This window comes from Channa argus, chromosome 24, assembly GCF_033026475.1.
Source record: "Channa argus isolate prfri chromosome 24, Channa argus male v1.0, whole genome shotgun sequence".
Lineage (NCBI taxonomy): Eukaryota > Metazoa > Chordata > Actinopteri > Anabantiformes > Channidae > Channa > Channa argus.
In genome coordinates, this window is record NC_090220.1 from 3,959,562 (window position 1) to 3,977,418 (window position 17,857).

Genomic DNA, 17,857 nt, shown 5'->3' on the forward strand with positions numbered 1-17,857 from the left:
TGCTCAGAGGGGCAGGCTTTATGGTGCCTTCACGGACTCCCCCTAACCTCCCAAATCCCAGTACTCGGGTTATCAAGCATTTAGCTGTTTTAAATGTTTTTAAAGCACCTCTCCCAGTTTCCTCTATTCAGGCGTACACATATGGGCAAAGGAACATATGTAACAAATCTATAAATTACTAGTTTGTAATTTAACTGTACTGTAAATGTAAATGTACTAGATGGTTGAAAAGTTTTGTTTCCGTCTTTGGTTTAGCTTATTATGATCTTGTTGTTAGCATATTTTAAACATGTTGCTGTACACTTTCTCAAATGTTATGCCCTTTCTGTAGTCTTTTATTTGAATCTCCAAATAATAATCCAACGGAGTAGGGTCCAAAATTTTACACTTGAGACAGCCAAAAAGGAACAGACCCAGCGAAAATTTAGAAAAACAACTGCCTTGCAATGAAATAAAATGACGTTTATGGTCAATGAATGAATTTAATAATTCCCCTAATAAATCCACTCTCACGTTTCTTGCTGTAATCAAACCATCGATACAAAAGAAATAGAGTTCCAAAATTCTGATTTTTTGAATGCAGCATTACCGCAGCGTCCTCAGCAGGGTTGCACGCAGGAAGAAGAAGACCCACTGACGGTGACCCCAGGAGACTGGAACGGTCCATTACAAACATTAATTTACAGCATCCTTGTCTAGGTGCTAATACTAAAACGGGATTTCATTAACAGCCTGTTATTTACAGATAACACATTTTCATACAACTTGTTCTTTAGGCTGTTTCAGATTATTCAGGATCATCAGTTACATAATGAGAAGGAGCATAAACTATTGACTCTCTACCATAAACAATAAGACATTTCTGTATGTACAAATCACAATAGCCTGAATGACAAATTCTACAGTTGCTTTCACATTTCCCTGGAAAAAAGATATGATCTGTCCTCATCAGCAACGTGGATTTAATGCCACATTGTTAATAGTGTTGAAAGTGGCAGCCTCTGAGTATACAGCCTAATAAGGTCACATGGAGGAGCACACTACTTCTGTCACAGTGATTCCACACGGCTCTAATTACATTACTTACATTATTTTCACGTCTGATAAAGCAGAAAAAAAGGCAGATGGAATATGTTTTATGTTTTGCCCACTGGCTGCCCTCAGTGATTCCCACTTCTACCAGTCCAGAGGGCCACCTCTGATGAAACAAGGCAGACCTCCACTGAAATCCAAAAACACTGGTGAACTCTTACGTGTTTAGAGAATAGAAGAAAAGCAGGTGCAGTTTTTAAACACAGACAGTGCCACAAACAAAAATGTGTTGGTAGCCTTCCACAGTATGATTCAGTAAGTGCAAACAAATACTTTTGAGACTTCTCAACTAACATACTAGTCAACATACTGTAGATTTTAACCAACTCCAGTACAAAGTTTTTTGTTTCTCTTTCAGAAGTTCCTCCTTTTTCCTGTGGTCTGCCCAAACGAATCAGTGATCAAGCCAGTTAGAATCTGTTTTAAAGTGTTCCTGTTTTTCTTTTTTCTGTTCAATCCGAGGTCACTTCTCCTTCTGTGGTTACATCAAGGCCACAGATGTTGGCTACAGTCACATGGACCTGAAACTTCTTAATGATATTAGAAACTGTGCGATGCATGTTAACGTCCAGCTACTGAATATTCTTTTAACCATATCTTCAATTTACGTGCATATGAGTCTATTTAAAATTTCTTTCTAATCAATTTTAAAATGGGTAATGTGTGCAATGTTAGATTTGGGTGGAAAGATTATAATCAAGAATTACATGCTGAGGCTAAAAGCCTTTTTAAAGCTCGGGTAGAGTCAGGTAGAGAAAAGTATAGAGCTCTATTTCATGACAAGAATTGTGCTTATGCAAGTTATAAATATGCCCATGTTAAAAGACATAAGAACACAACGAGGTCAGATTCACTTGCTAGGAAATACATAATAACAATAATTGGCAGAAACATTATTTGTTTAACAGTGTTAAAAGCTAAAGGTTTATGGTAGGAGGCTGTTACACCACATGAAATCTTTAATAGTGTTAAGCTTTATCCCTTGTTGACTATCTGTTTTACTGTGTTTGTAGTTTACGGTTTTGTACTGTCTGACTCAATGCCATCAGCTTTATTAGTGATCAACAATTAAACATAAAGCTGGTAAACGAACCAGTTTGGAGAGTTATAGGCCTATAGCTCTGGCTTTTGACCTCATAAATCATGAAAACATTATTTATCAGATTGTGCCAGAGAGCGGTTTCTAGGTTTCTCGTGAAATTTAATAGTCTTCAGACAGTGAGAATAAAATTAAATTTGATATCTGCTTCTTTTCATGTGAACAAGTATTTCCTTTTATCTTTAATTTTAACATGGACAATCTATCAGTGCAGGTAAATAAATTGAGTATAGGTTGTATGGATGGTAAATTTCCTATTAACCATCTCATGTGTGCAGATGATTTGGCGGTTTTCTGGCCTTACTGTGTTGGTCTTCAGCAGTTGCTGATGACTTGCTCACAAATTGGTATAGAAATTTACAAACAATATAATGTTGCTAAGAGAAATATTATGATGTGAGGACTAAAGAAAGCAGAAAACCTGTATTTCCTATTTTCTTGTGTTGTCCTTAGGGAGTGAGATTACATACAGTATCTGGGCCATTATATAACTAATGATTTATCAGATGATAAGGACATATACGGACAATGTCAAATGTTATATGCAGAAGTTAAAATGTTGCTTTGTAAATTTAGAATGTGTTCTGTGAATGTGAAGATCGTGTTATTTAAAGCTTTTTATAGCCCCTTGTATACTGCCCACTTGTGGTGTCATTAATTTAAAAAAAGCAGGTTGTCCAGCCTGACTGTGGCGTATAAAAATAGTGTGAGACAGTTACTCATGTCCCTGGAGACAGTAGCACCAAACCATATGTTTATAAATGTTGGTGTACCCATAACATTTTATCAAAGTTACAGGCTTAACATAACCTATACACAACCGCAGTGCCAAATGTAAAATTAAACTACAACTCTTATATTACAACTTTGAAAAATTTGTAAACAATCTGAATAATTCATAAACACATATTCTCTGTTAACAGCCAACACTTCTTTAAGCTGGTAATGCAAAATAATAATTCTCAAAACGTCTCATTTATTACCCAGTGACAGCCAATGTGTAAACGGAAATATGCATATCCTGATCATCATATTTGCTGCTGTGTATAAGCTCTATCTGGAGAAAGCTTTGTCTTAATTGAACAAAACCATCTCAAACTCTATCTTATATTCCTTTTCGTGTAACAACAGTTCCTTAGCCTCTTTAGTAGACTTCAAAATACATTGTGTCATCTCAGAAAACTATGACAGTGCTGTGGAACACAAAGAAATTTCAGAACTTTCTGCACGTTACACCCATTACTTATGCACTGGCTTTCAGTCCATCAAGTTCGAGGAACAGTTCAAAAGTTTATTTAAGTCCCTTAGCTTCACTCAACTTCAGAGAATATATTACGCCAATCATCAAAGGACAGCAACTAGGGATACATTTTTCCAGAACTTTAGTTCCCTCAATAACAATGGTTGCAGTCTTATGCTCAAATCCTGTGGTGGGCTGGTCACTGATGATGGCAATTTTCATCACTTGCATGCCAAGGTCTGCCTTCAAACTCTTCCATGTCCTTGTAAAATGGAAAGAAATAAAGTTAGCTTGTTTAAACATTATGACTTGGATCATTACTAACGCATTTTCAGACTGTCGCTCTAAATGTAAAGTTGTTCGAGTAAAACCACCTATTATATTGTAAGCCTTAGACCATCACATACAAATGCACACACAATTCAATCTGCTTAAATGAAAAAGTTTCATAAATAAGCTTGAAGGAAAAACACTTTGAAATGATTTGCACCTAATTTCACAAAAAACAATAACTTTAAAAAACAGATGAGATTTACTTTATTTGTAAGTATCATCTGCCCAGCCTAGTAGTTTGTTATTATATGTTCTTTTACAATTTGTTTTTTGTTGACTGTATTGTTATGGCTCGATGTCTATCATACAATAAAGCAGTTATGAAGGGCCCAATATGATTATTATTATTAAGTATTTGAATTAACTTACACCGAGCTCCTTGAAAAGGTTTTACTCTCTCCATGGTACACAGTAAGGCATGACTACTTCGTGGTACATTTATTGTGCTAAGGAAAAACATTTTTGAGAACTCGGGAGAAAGTTGTATCACAGCACAATAAATGAAACATAAATCCCAAACACCACTGCAATACTAATATTCATACCTTTTCCTGAGGCAGACGTAAAAACAACACCGGATAAACAAGCTAGAGATTTAGAGCACATATCTATCCACAGAAGTATCCCTGTTCAAAATGCTAGTGTATTAGTCAGTAGCAACAGTCTAAAATTGAAAAGGTAACAATCGATGTGAAGTAGGTAAACAGACTGTCAGGTTGGTTAGCTGGTGTTGTCCTGTATCCTTCAGTCCACTGGAGCTATAGGCTATAAGAAATTCCAAAAATAGAAATTCTTTGTAAAGCCGATTGTTTTTATCTTGATAATATCTTTCTTGTCCGTCTGCCATGAACAGCAGGTCCTGTAACACACGGTCTTGTTTTATGTTAAGTGGACAGAGGACAGGACTTACAATCTAGCACTCAACATAAATTAAAATTGAGTTACCAAGTCCATATCATTATGTTACCATCAATAAAATTACATTTTACATTGATGAAGGAGAAATTTCAGTTTACATCACACACAAAATTAAGTTGCTGTAATTACCACCATTATTATTTTAAAACAAATCATGAAAGCAAGTTTTTAAATTAAAAAGCTTATTCAAACCAGAAAATTAGGATCTTGAAAACATGCATTTTATTAAGTGACAGTAACAGATCCCCTGACCTACTTTTTAGAGAGTGAGTGGCAACTATATGGAATTTGATGTATAGGTGTATGTGCAGGGTCTGAAAATGTGGTTATATCAGTTTTGACAGATTTAAAGATTAGCTCGGTTACGTTTAAATCGGCACTTTGCTCTCACTTGTGTCATAAAGTTTGTATTTTAGTGTTAGTTATTTCTGAGTGTTCTTTTTTTTTTTTTGCTTGAGTGTGGGTGGTGCATGTTTGTCATATGGGAACTCATGAGCTTCACACAACTGGGAACAGAATCTCTGACCAGATGGGAGAAGCTGGTTGGAGATTCTCTGTTTCCAAGTGCAGAATAAAAAGGTTTTGTTCCTGAAGCCATCGGTTCTAAACTTAGTGCTGCTGAAGGCAACTTCACTGAGCACCTAAAACACTCCTTCTATTGAATTGTTCTGTATTGTATTTATAGTAAATGTTGCATGAGCAGTGCATATGGCTGGATGTCACTTTCTTTTCTGTCTTGTCTTTTGTGTTGCAAAACTAATTTACCTACGGGTATAAATAAAGGAACCTGAACCTGATATGTATCCAAAACACAGCTTTATCATATTTGCATTATAATGATATAATAATGTTTTCAGACCTTTACTCTTATTTACAGTTAGGATATCTGGGCCTGTTGTGAGAAGCTCAGGAGTTCCCCATTTAAAACATACTTAGGCTATTATTGATATTATTACTATTGTTATTACCTGGAGTTAAGTCCAGTATTTTTTCATTGGCGGTCTTCACATCCGGGTAGTGAGCTAACGGTGCGAACTACGCATGTGTAAAACTGCATTATTGGGCTGTTTGGATCTGGTTTAGACTAAAGCTTTATAACTTTAAGCCCCCAAACACAATAGTAACTAAGTCGTTTAATAATTAATCTGGGAACTTGAATTGCATACTGAAAAAATGTTTTATGACATTTAAGGCTTCTGTGAAAGTGCAGCACCCGGCTTTATGTTTGCGGCCGCACATACGGACACTGGCCATTCGAAGAGACCAGGGAACTGTCGTTTTAAATTTGGCCTTTATTTCTCTTCTGTTGATCAGCATTTGCCTTGATGCCCGGGATGTTTGGTGCGTTCAACAGGAGTCTGCAGCCTGCGCTGAAACGGGCTCGTCTGCTGTCTGGTCTCAGGAAAACACAGACATCGTGGGGACACAACGTCCAGTTTCGTGGCTGTTCTGCGACTTCAGACACTTTCCACTCACACGAGGACTCTCTGGGTACGTTTTCTGACATTCTTCTAAACGTATGTTGTCTCATAAAAATCACTAATGATCCCTGCATATCAAATCACCAGTGATCCACTATGGAGGGACGCAGTTGCATTTTAACTACGTGTGGCTGCGGGATCACTGCCGCTCTGCCTCCTCATACAACTCAGACACCAACCAGAGAAACCTGGACACTGGCAGTATCGACCTCACTATCCGTCCTGAGCACACAGCAGTGGAAGATGGTCACCTCGTCCTCACATGTAAGCTAAACAGCTGCCAAGTCACTCAGAATCGATCAGCAAAACATCACAATGATGCTATAATAAGGCTGGTTTCAGATCCCTAAAGACTTTTATTTTCTGCTTATGTAAAGGATGATTTTTTTTTTTTATAAATAGCTTTGCATCGGTTTGTTTTTGGGTGTCTGTGTATGAAAAAATATTTTCGGCTAAATTTTTTTTTTCATGGACAAATCCATTTTAATAAATAAACTGGCCAAGTCTTTACATTATTTTATCAATACGTAGAGATAGAAAAGAAAGTTCCTGGATTAAAGTGCAGTTGCATCACTGGGGCAAATGGGATCTGTCTGAGTAGAGTGTTAAACTAACTAAACTAACTAAACTAACAGACTAAAATGCACATTTGTTACAAAGTGTGTTACAACAAATTCATTATAAAAGCTCCCAGTCAAATCAGCCATGAACAAACAATTTCATTGGACTGACAAGTGTGTTTTAGACTATCAGAAAAAAAGAGGCCATAAAAGATTAAACAGTGCTCCCACAACATGAGGAAGAATGTCGCTCTGATTTTATTCGTAGTCCAGCCATTTCAGATCACACACTTAACAAGTAGGAAGGAAAATATAGCTGCAAATGAAACATTACAGCACATACTGTAATCATTAAACATGACATGTAAATGTGAAGTGGACTTTTCCCTCTGTCAGAATCAGACTTTATAGTGTAAATTACTCAGTTGTCAAGTGATCCCTAGGGTGTTGTCAGGTAATGAAATGAGACAGATATTCAAATGTAGGAACATTATGTAGCCTGAATTTAGATGTCAACCCCAAACTAGTGAACATGAAACATTTTAACAGATTCACAGGACAAATAGTGGCCTGTATTGGACACTGTCACATAAAAAGTATTTACTGCTTATTTAATGCATTCTGTGTACACATCGAAGATGCCAGTAGTTAGACAGTCAAAACTGAAATTATTACTTGTGCTATTGTGGCCAGTAAAGCTGCCTAATACATTTTAATTTTGGAAACTAAAACAGCATCCAAGAAGTGTCTTAGCCAAAGGGAAGGTTGTTCCCACACTCTTGTTCTGCTCTGGGCAAAGGAAGTTGCAGGCTTTTCCTTTCACTTGATAAGATGTGTTAAAAAGGACACAGCACAAACCTCATTCCTCTCTTAATAAACCGAATGGAGCAGACCTGTAAGCCAGCTCTCACTGAGCAGTTCCCCTAAGAGCCCTCGGAAGGCAGAACTGAACTCAAAGCCCTGAGAAGCTGGATTTGTATCCCATTCTTTCTCCACTTGCAGCCTGCTCATAATCCATTTCTTTAAATAATGAGCAGTTTATGGTCCCACAGCAGCCACAATGAGATGGGCTAAACAGTGTAACAAGTCTGTCCTAAAGATGGCGCACTGCTAGTTTTATTTATTTCTTTATTGCAAGAGATGTAGAAATAAAGTACACACAACTTGTGGCATAATAAACTGAAAAATGGGAACCCGTCGTTGTACAAGATAGTCTGATATACTGGTAATTGTGTCTGTCTCTCTACTAGTCATACAGTATGTATTCAAGCTGTTGTTCTTCTTGATGTGCTTTAGTAAAACCGTCATGATCTGATGCCCCCTAAGGAAACTCGTGTGGCGCACACATCTGAACTCCATCGGTGCACTTGCTGCATGCATATTTACAGTATAGCTATAGGTAGTTCGATTTTATTAGTGTTGGAATACAGTGAGGACACAATACTTCCACCTAAGTTTCTGTTCATGCGCATTGTGGAAACTTTACATAAAAATTGATAAAATCAATCAATAAGAATCAGTTCAGCTAAATGAGATTAAGTTGTATGAAAGTTACTTACAGCTCATAATCAGGATAATCTTAACTTTCAACGTATTTACTTTTTACTGAATCTAATTCAAACGTATTCCATGTCTGTTTCCCAGGGCCTGGCGGTCACGTATCAACGTACAGCCTTAGCTGGCTAGCTGAGAACAGCTATGAAAGAAAGAAGCACAGCGTCTTACAGCCACGCATTCTTTGGAACTCGGATATCTATAAAAATGCAAACATACCGTCAGCCAGATGGGACACGTTCATGAGCTGTGATGATGAACTTAAGAAGTTTCTTCAGAACTATCTTCTTTATGGGATCGCTTTTGTAGAGGACGTCCCAGCTACAGTTGAGGCCACAGAGGCAGTTGCCCAGAGGGTCAGTCTTATCAGGTATTAAGTGCTTCTTTTGACCTCTCCCACAGTGAGGCTCCATCTCCCACAAAGCAATTTCTTATTCTAAATTATCAGTTTGCTTTCGACCGTGCTGAATTACTTATTCCTCCTAATTCACAAATTGTTGTGGGTGTTAGGGAGACCACATATGGAAGAATGTGGTGCTTCACATCAGATTTTTCCAGAGGAGATAGTGCCTACAGCCAGCTGGCCCTGGACCGGCACACTGACACCTCATACTTCCAGGAACCATGTGGGTGAGTACAAACAGCCCAAATACAGTGATGGTGAAAGGATAAGTGTTAGTAAAGCATTCAAACAGTAACATTTGACAAACAGTGCTGATATTAATCTGAATGATAGTTTCATTGTCTTTATACTGAGCGATTTTAATTTTCATGTTTCACTTTTGTTTAGTTGACACCTCTGATTGTTTTTGCAGAATCCAGGTTTTCCACTGCCTCAAACATGACGGAACTGGGGGAAAGACACTACTCGTGGACGGGTTCTACGCTGCAGAAAAGCTACGCCAGAAGTCCCCTGAAAACTTTGAGCTGCTTTCCCGTGTGCCCATCAGGCACGACTACATTGAAAACACGGACAAACACCAAAACCACATGACAGGCATCAGCCCTGTGCTTAACGTCTATCCTTGGAACAATGAACTTTATCAGATTCGGTATGTCAGCGCTTAAATTTGATGTATTTATATAGCACCTTTCACAGATAAAATCACAAAGTGCTTTACAAAATGTAAAGTAAAAATTTAAAATCTAAATTCAACACAACTACAACAAAGATGCAACCATAAGAGCCCAGTCAGCTAAAAGCTCATCTGAAGTGTCTTCAGTTGATTTTTAAAGAATCAGCAGAATCAGCCACATGCAGAGACAGAGGGAGGACATTCCACAGTCTGGAAGCCACTGACTGAAAAGAAAGATCCCTCTGAGTTTCAGAATGGGTTTAAGGGACCACAAGCTGACTTTGACTGGATGATTTTAATGCTCTAGAGGAGCCTTAAGGGGTCTATAATTTTAAAATCAATACTATATTATATTGGTAACCAGGGAAGAGAATATAAAACCAGTGTGATGTGGGATCTTCTACTGGTTAAAAGCTTGGCTACTGAGAGTGAATTACAATAGTCCAAACAAGATGAGATAAAAGCATTTATGATCATCTATAAATCTACACTGGACAACATTTTTCTCACTTCAGAAATATTCCCTAGATGATAAAAACAGCTTTTGGCCATCTGACCTGAATGTTGACCTAAGGACATAGATTGATCAAATACAACACGAAGGTTCCTTAATCTAATCTGGTGCAATGATCCAAATTTCAGTCTGCCCAAAAACTCCTTAATACAAGATAAACATTTCAACAAGCTAGACAACAAGTGAAACTCAGACTCTCTGAAAGAACAATATAACTGAAGATCAACATATAAGTCATAAGACACATGCTTAAAATGCTCAATGATCTGAGCAAGAGGTGTAGTGCACATAACAGAGGCATTGAGTCAGACATGATCTGGTTTATCGCAACAGAAGAAAGTTCTATCAGTAAGAAAACCACTGATGTACAGAGCCAGACAAACCAATAACATTTTGGAGATAAATTATACATATTTTGTGGTCAACCGTATCAAACGCTGAGGTTAGATCCAGTAAAACCAACACTGTGTACTGTCCACCGCCATCAAAATGTCACTTGACACTTTAAGACGGGCTCTCTCTGCTGAATGCATTTTGTGGAAACCTGATGGAGACTCATCCAAGTTTTGATGATGATGCCGAAAAGTGGAAAGTTGTGGGACTACAACTTTTTGAAAGATTTTGGACTAGAAAGGCAATTTAGATCTGATCCGGCCTGATTAATCATGAAATTAGGAGATGTGATCAGCTCCTTAAGGTGTAATCTGTGTACTTCAAGTTGAGAGGTTTTCCTCAAATGCACTCTAGTGAACTAGACATTGGATTTTCATCCTCAAACTGTATTTCATTGTAACATTCTGTGTTTGTTTCTTGTTAATATATTTTATTTATGGCTCAAAATAAGTTTGGTGGCTTTATACATATTTATCGTATTGGATTATGTATTAGTTAAATAATATAACATATTCTTTTTTTCTTAAGCTAACAAATTGTCCTTACTTAAAGATAGTTGGAAAACTATAATAGCTCAGTACATTTAGTCATTTGCCACGTGTCCATTTTGGCTGATAAAAAATAAGATTTGCTACTGTATTTTGGATCATCTGGAGAGGTTTCAATGTTTTTTTTCTTAAACAGATACAACAACTATGATAGATCGGTGATAAACACAATCCCCCACGGCACCGTTCAGCGGTGGTATGTGGCACATCGGGAGTTGACCAAAGAACTGAGGCGACCAGAGAATGAGCTGTGGGTGAAACTGTCTCCAGGGAAAGTAAGAAGGATACGCCTAATAAGCCAGAAAACAATTGTCTCACCTCTTTAGAGGTTCTCCTGATGAAACAAAGGCTACATAAAAAGATGAAAAGGAGAAACAATTTAATTTATTACATTATAATTGCTTCTCTATATGTCAGTAAAGTTAAAGTTTAACGACTGTGAGAAGTATAAAGACAGATTGGAATGTCGGTGTCTTTGTGTGGAATTGAAGAGTTATATTCTCTCTTTTTTTGATAAGGTGGTTTTTCTAGACAACTGGCGTATCATGCATGGGAGAGAGTCGTTCACCGGCTCACGGCAGCTCTGTGGATGCTATCTGACCAGAGATGATGTCCTCAGCACTGCACGCTGCTTCGGCCTGCAGGCCTGATCTGGCCATGAAGGTCCCTTCCCTTCTGTGCCTTATTGGTAAATTATAATCAATATTTCTACAGAAAGCATTCTGATTCCTTCATTTCTCCTCTATTTATACATTTTATTGTGGTTTTACATTTATTTTGAAATGGATAAAATAATAAAATTTTTCCCATGAACACCCATTGACCTCTAATGAACAAAGTAAAAAATATTTATAACAAATTTTACATTGAATTAAATTTTAAAATGTATTTACAAAGGTGTTAACATCCTTTGTTGTGACACACCAAATGAGTTTTTTTCTGTAGATGTGTCTAGAACTGTGGACTGGAGTCAACAATATTTCTTTGGGCAGTTTATAAAGGTACACATCTGTGTAAATGAACTCCAACACTGCAAGTCAGGGCAAAAACCAATCCATGAAGTATAAGGACATTTTGCAGTGATGCATAGACCAAGCCACATGTATAAAGCCATTTTTCATACTTTGATTGTTGGCAGGAGTGTGATGGAGTCAATAATTAGTAAAAAAGTAAAATGGGCTGAAATGGGATAAAGTGCCTAAAACCAGGTGTAACAGTTAGCTTGTATAGACCTATGTTAGAAGACCTAAAGCTTATAGTTTTTCAGGTTTGGATATTTTCATAAATCTGCTAAACATTGCTAAAATTGAATTTTAGATGGAATTTTAACTTGAAGATGTTGCTAAATTAAATTTTGAGGAATCATCAAAGTTCTTCCAGTTCGGCTTGGAAAGAGCAGGAATCCCGCTACAAAAAGATATTTCAGTCTGGACTAGTGGACTGACCTACAGATTAATATTACTACTAAAAATAAATCGGGTTTTAACAGAAAATGTAGTGCTTGATAAGTGACACTTGGAATAATATGTATTGTAGCCAGTTGTGAGTTTTGTGCATACACAAAATGTGTGTAGTGAATCGCACAATCCCTGTTCACAAGACTGCTGGATTAAACACTTATCTGAATTCATTAAATATTACTGTTTTTCTTACATGCTTATTTACAGTACATATCCATGTGTGTATTTGGTATTTAAATTTTAAACCAAATTTTATGTTTTTACATTTCAATGGAGTTTTAGAAACAAATCAAATGTGACAAATGACACATCTTCATAGATGAAACAATCCTCTCAACCCAGGCCCAGTGTGTCCGTGTGGAACTGTTGCTAAATTTAGCGAAGCCCCTAAGGATCTTTACTTGAGTTCAGCCACATAACTCTGTCATGTTCCCCAGCAGCTAAGGTAAAGCAAACTTTGCATATTTTTGTGCAAATGATAACTTTTCGATGTTACATTTTAACATAAGTCAAACCTTAAATCAAAATAAGGTTGGGAATACGTACTGTAACTCGTCATTTGGCTTCATAGAAATGTCAAGCAGCAGTTAAGGAAACTTAATCAAAGTATTTATTAGGGGATATTATATGTAATAAATGATTGAATCTTGATAAATGCAAACTTAGAGAGGAATCATGTAGAAACAAGGCCTGAGTGTAGTCAGTTGAAAGAATTCAAACTTAAACAACCTTGGCTTTGTTTTTATTCACCTGCCTGCATAGTACATGGCACACTGATTAAGAAAAAACTATATTTAATCAGGATTGGTTATTTTAAATTGACAAAATATTCACTTCATGACTGCTTGATAATTTCTATTATCAATCAACCAGAAGCTGATCTGGAAGCCTTTACATTCGTACCTTCATGAGTTAATTTTTTTAGGTGTATGTTAAAAAAATCAATTACTATATAAAAAAGAGAAAAACATAAAAGAGAAAAAACCTGAAATTAACTTTCTGTCTATACTATTAGACTTGATCCATTTGCATGATGCAGCTTATGCTAAACAACAACTAAAATATAAAATTAAAAATGTAAAAGCACTGGAAATAGCAAAGCGATTGAAAGATTGAATAAAAAAGAAAAAACGACAACAACAAAAACAATGAGTCAATTAGAATAAAGATATAAAAGACTGACTCTATGGGAAGCTTGGAAAAAACTTCAAGCATCAACATATAATCTGAGGATGGCGTATAATAGAGACCTAACATCCTGGTTCTACACTTATTCAGATTAGTGAAGTCGCTCCAGCTGTTAACAGGCCTTCACTTTCAGGCTTGTGGTTCATCCACCTCTGCATGACGGTTGCCTGCTGTGGTTGCCACGGGAACGCTCTCTGCAGTTTCCTGGGCCTGAGGAGAGTGCCTTCTAGTGGACACAGAGAGAGTTGATGTTACACCCTGAAAATTACAGATCACAAATTGAAATGTTAACAGCATCAAGAGCCTGAACCCTCACGTCATCTCTTTGGCGTATGATGCTTTCACCGCTTTGTATTTGTGCTTTTTCACAGTGTGAGCAATGAACCACACAACCAGAATGATTAGGACACATCCAAGTAATGCACCGATCACTGCACCAGCAATCACTCCATTTCCAGCATCTATAAAATCGATGATTTATATCAATTAATTAAGCCTTTTTTAGTATTCACACATATAATACATTTAAAAAATGTTCTCAGAAACAAATATGTGGACATACCAGGACTCAGATCAATAGTACAAGTTGAAAATCCCACTGCATTCGTAGCGTTGCATTGATACTTTCCAAATTCAAACTGGGATATGTTCGTGAATTCCAGTGTTCCAGTTGTGGTTGCTGAGGGAAAAATACCACATGTTTTCAAAAGAATGAATGTGCTAATAACTTAAGTACTTCCCAAACACACTAATTTAGTACTCACTTCTTCCTAGTACAGGCCAACTGTTCTCAGTGTGATCTAGTCTGGTCCAGCTGTATTTAGGGCCTGGGCTGCCACGCTCGCTGTGGCAGGTCAGAGTGACCAGGTGACCCGTTTCCAAATCGCCATGTACAGCGCAGTAAGGAGGAGAGGGCTTCTCTGGTGGATAAAGGATGAAATGATTGTTAGGTCACTTTAAACTTGTCTGTGAAAGTGAGTCATACTAGTGCAAGGATCACTAAGTCTGATGAGAATTGAATTAACATTGCACAATCTATTAGCGAAGTATAAGTCTTGGACTTTGAACAGTTGATCATTTCAGAAGCTTTTTGTTAAAACTGCCAACAATATCCGGAAGAGTCACAAGTTAAAATGTGAATCAATGACTTCACCTGTACAATTGCTTATAATAGGCATGATATATAATATGTTGTTTGAAAAATTATAACTATTTCTGTTTAAAAGGTAATGGAAAAACACAAGTCAACGTTTCAGATGTACAGATGCCTACTATGGTAAAGGCACCTTTTTACTTTCCACCAGATCAGCAGAGGGTTAATACACTCACGAATAATAAAACTAAATTAAAAAAAAAAAAAAATCTATTAAATTCAATTCAGCTTTATTTATATAGCGAGAGAACCCGACAATTCCCCCTGGAGCAAACCATAGGCAACAGTGGAGAGGAAAAACTCTCCACTGTTGTGTTGTCACTTCACAACAATATACAATAAAATTGTATAATATTGTAACAATTATATTATATTATCATTATATACTGTACATACTGCAGGAAATAAAACCATTAGGATTATTTGTAATTTGTGACTAACCACCAGACTAGTTAAAATATCCTAGTAATTTTATGTAGTTGTGATGATGAAAATCATCTGTGACTGATTGATAATCATCATGCGTAATCATACTGCTCTTGCATCACATTCAGTGTAGGGAAGCTGCTGTCTAAAAACTTTCACACAGACCAAGGTTATGAAATAAAAAGTGCATGTTAACATGGACCAGATGCTGATACACAGTATATTCTGTAGGCAGTACAAGGAAGGAGTCACAATCCGACTCTAATTTCCAATACTGACAATGAGGAGACTGCTGCAGTAACCATGGAAACTAGTAAGGATACTGAGACATGCAGGGTTGTCCTGGTAACTGAGTGAATGAGACAGTACAAACTGAATGTAATTCGTTCATCACACTAATCACACTGATCACTATTTTAATAGATTTTTTAATGTTACAGCACTGCTGCAATAATTCACCTGTTGAACTAGAACTTAAATATTTTAGTGAAATCTAAACACAAAATTTTACCTACAGAAATTCAGACTGGGATTTATTGTTATTTAACATTTAAGTGAAAAGAGGGGCTCACGCATACATGACTAATGTAACCGTATAATGATGTGAAAATATTGAGAAAAAAAAAAAAAAGGCAAGAGGAAGCTGAATATTAAGGAACATAAATTTAAAAACATAAACTTAAAAACCAAAATAAAACTCAGGTGTACGTTATTTTTATTTTACGCTCTGTGTGCTTTGACTCTCCCTCTTCAGGTAGCCACACCCTCATGAGCAGGAGAAGAAGAAGGAAGCCCAAAGAACCAGCAGAACATTCCGATTAGGTCTGTTTCCATTTTCTCTGTCTTAGTAGCTGATTCAAACGGCACCAGATGCTCACGCTGCTGTGTATGACCAGGTTACGGTTTGAATGTTGGTCCAAAAGAAGAACATCTGAGCACCATGCTGTACAAAGCACATTAGCTGCCCATGTGTTCTCGCATAAAGCAAATATTCAGCCGATACTGCACAGGTGTGGTCATGAAATCCCCAACGCACTCTCTGTGCTTTTTCACCGTGCCTTTGATTATGTACTACTCAGGACTGTGTGAACGTGTGCAGATTGAGATTGATTAGATTAAATCATGTAATAACCATCAAATAATTTAACTCTTTGAGGATACATTTAACTTTACATTTACAACCTTTAAAGATGAAAAGAAATAGTGAAGAGTGTTGTTTTTAAATCAATGGTTAGCCGATAAGCAGCTCTTTGTAGACTTACCGAGAACTTTTACAACAATGTTGACCTGAGACTTCCCGCTTACATCAGGGAAGTTGTGAACCTCACAAGCGTAGACTCCGGTATCTGATGGTTGCATGTTGCTTAATATTATTGAAGCATTGCTTGTCGTGGTGAGAGACGAGGGTGGCTGAAGCCTGCCCTGATAAGACCTCAGAATGATAGCTTCTCCTGATTGATAGTAATAGATCTGAAAGCAAATGGCAGCAAATCAGAATATCTGACACATAAACTCTATAAATCACTTATTATATTTCAAAATACAAAATTATTCATTTTCCCTTGTACCAATGTTACTCAAATTGGCCTTGAATTACTTAAGTTCATATTTATTATATATATATATGTACAGATACAGAGATCTGTAATTACCCAGTTTTTGTTTCCTACTTTGCATGAAACCAATAGAAAAAATGTGTTTTTTACTTGTACATACATTAGGAAATGGCTGTTAGTTAAAATAGCATAGCGAGACTCTTCATTTCATAATGATTATGAGTGTACATACATTCAGTGGATGGTGCCATTTAGTTCAAAAAGGAACTTTAAATAATTTGACATAGACAATGTTTGCAGTCACTTTGTATTAAATTTGGTGTTATCTGATTTCTTTGGCTTTGTTGCTTTGTTGTCTCAGCGAGGTGTGTCTCCTAGCTCTTAGCTGGTGAACGTTCAAACTTTTGTACTAATGTTGTCTAGAAAATTAGCATCTGAACTTTAATTAACCTCTAAAACATTGAGTTGTGTGGACCAGTGTGTTCAGTACATACCTGTTGTGGACCATTGGAGGAGGCTGAAACAAAATCCCATTGGACTGTAAGGCCTTTGGTGTCTGGAATGGTTTCAAACGAGCACTGGAGTAGGATACTATCGCCCCTCGTAACATTGACATATTTCTGCGGAGTGCTGACTGTGATTAGCTCAACACATCCTAAAAAAGGACAAGTTAATCAAGTTTCAAATGAGTTTAATCCCCCCCAATAAGCATCAATAATAAAACCACCATGTAGATAAAAATGAGAGATGGTTATAAAAAGAAGAAGTAGAAATGTAGTTACCTATTATATTTAAAAGCACCAACAGGCACGGCGTGGAGCACATCTTCACACGGACTGGAATACACGTGCTGAGCTTTCCACAGTCTCTGATACTGACTCTTGGGAACAGTACCGGCAGAGAGGATAGAAATGTTACACTATCATAGGCAAGGTTACAGTACGCTTGGTAATGGCATAGCTGATACTGTGCATGTTGATAACACAGTGTTTGCATATCCATGTTTGCCAGACTGGGTGTGTGTACTATGTTGTTTTTCAAAAATGGTTGAATTCGCTGCGGTACTAAATGTGGGCGGGTACATAAAAGAAAATGAGCAATAATAAGCTAAACTCACTTTTATTTAGTACCGTTTACATTTTAAATTGCAGCACCCAGAGTTACAGTCAAATCAGCCATGCGCATCTTTAAGGTTGTTGACTTTATATGGCAGGTTAGGGCCACAGTGTTTTGGGACACTGATAGTCAATTTATTTTTCAGTACTT

General features: G+C 36.9%; 2 protein-coding genes across 4 annotated transcripts; one reads left to right on the forward strand and one right to left on the reverse strand.

Moving 5' to 3' along the window:
• The first annotated feature begins 5,702 nt into the window (after positions 1-5,702).
• tmlhe (trimethyllysine hydroxylase, epsilon) lies at positions 5,703-16,299 on the forward strand. 2 transcript variants are annotated; one of them, XM_067494708.1, is made up of 8 exons: positions 5,703-6,173; positions 6,251-6,427; positions 8,368-8,647; positions 8,788-8,907; positions 9,093-9,329; positions 10,945-11,083; positions 11,327-11,496; positions 15,790-16,299. In XM_067494708.1, the coding sequence occupies exons 1-7, from the start codon at positions 6,008-6,010 to the stop codon at positions 11,456-11,458; spliced, it is 1,251 nt and encodes a 416-aa protein (XP_067350809.1). In that variant the 5' UTR covers positions 5,703-6,007; the 3' UTR covers positions 11,459-11,496; positions 15,790-16,299. The 2 variants fall into 2 exon arrangements, with proteins under 2 accessions (XP_067350809.1, XP_067350808.1); XM_067494707.1 differs by lacking the exon at positions 15,790-16,299 and having other exon boundaries at positions 11,327-12,441.
• LOC137109183 (V-set and immunoglobulin domain-containing protein 1-like) lies at positions 12,994-17,542 on the reverse strand. 2 transcript variants are annotated; one of them, XM_067494710.1, is made up of 7 exons: positions 17,374-17,542; positions 17,086-17,246; positions 16,298-16,505; positions 14,221-14,376; positions 14,019-14,135; positions 13,773-13,917; positions 12,994-13,679 (listed from the first exon to the last, which is right to left on the reverse strand). In XM_067494710.1, the coding sequence occupies exons 1-7, from the start codon at positions 17,414-17,416 to the stop codon at positions 13,586-13,588; spliced, it is 924 nt and encodes a 307-aa protein (XP_067350811.1). In that variant the 5' UTR covers positions 17,417-17,542; the 3' UTR covers positions 12,994-13,585. The 2 variants fall into 2 exon arrangements, with proteins under 2 accessions (XP_067350811.1, XP_067350810.1); XM_067494709.1 differs by having other exon boundaries at positions 12,994-13,682; positions 17,374-17,540.
• Positions 17,543-17,857: the final 315 nt, after the last annotated feature.

Coding starts and splice junctions, on each gene's coding strand:
- tmlhe (XM_067494708.1), top strand. CDS start 6,008: ATGCCCGGGATGTTTGGTGCGTTCAACAGGAGTCTGCAGCCTGCGCTG. Junction 6,174..6,250: donor CTCACACGAGGACTCTCTGG/GTACGTTTTCTG, acceptor TCAAATCACCAG/TGATCCACTATGGAGGGACG. Junction 9,330..10,944: donor AATGAACTTTATCAGATTCG/GTATGTCAGCGC, acceptor TTTCTTAAACAG/ATACAACAACTATGATAGAT.
- LOC137109183 (XM_067494709.1), bottom strand. CDS start 17,416: ATGTGCTCCACGCCGTGCCTGTTGGTGCTTTTAAATATAATAG. Junction 17,247..17,373: donor GGTGCTTTTAAATATAATAG/GTAACTACATTT, acceptor GTCCTTTTTTAG/GATGTGTTGAGCTAATCACA. Junction 13,683..13,772: donor TCATACGCCAAAGAGATGAC/GTGAGGGTTCAG, acceptor TGTGTCCACTAG/AAGGCACTCTCCTCAGGCCC.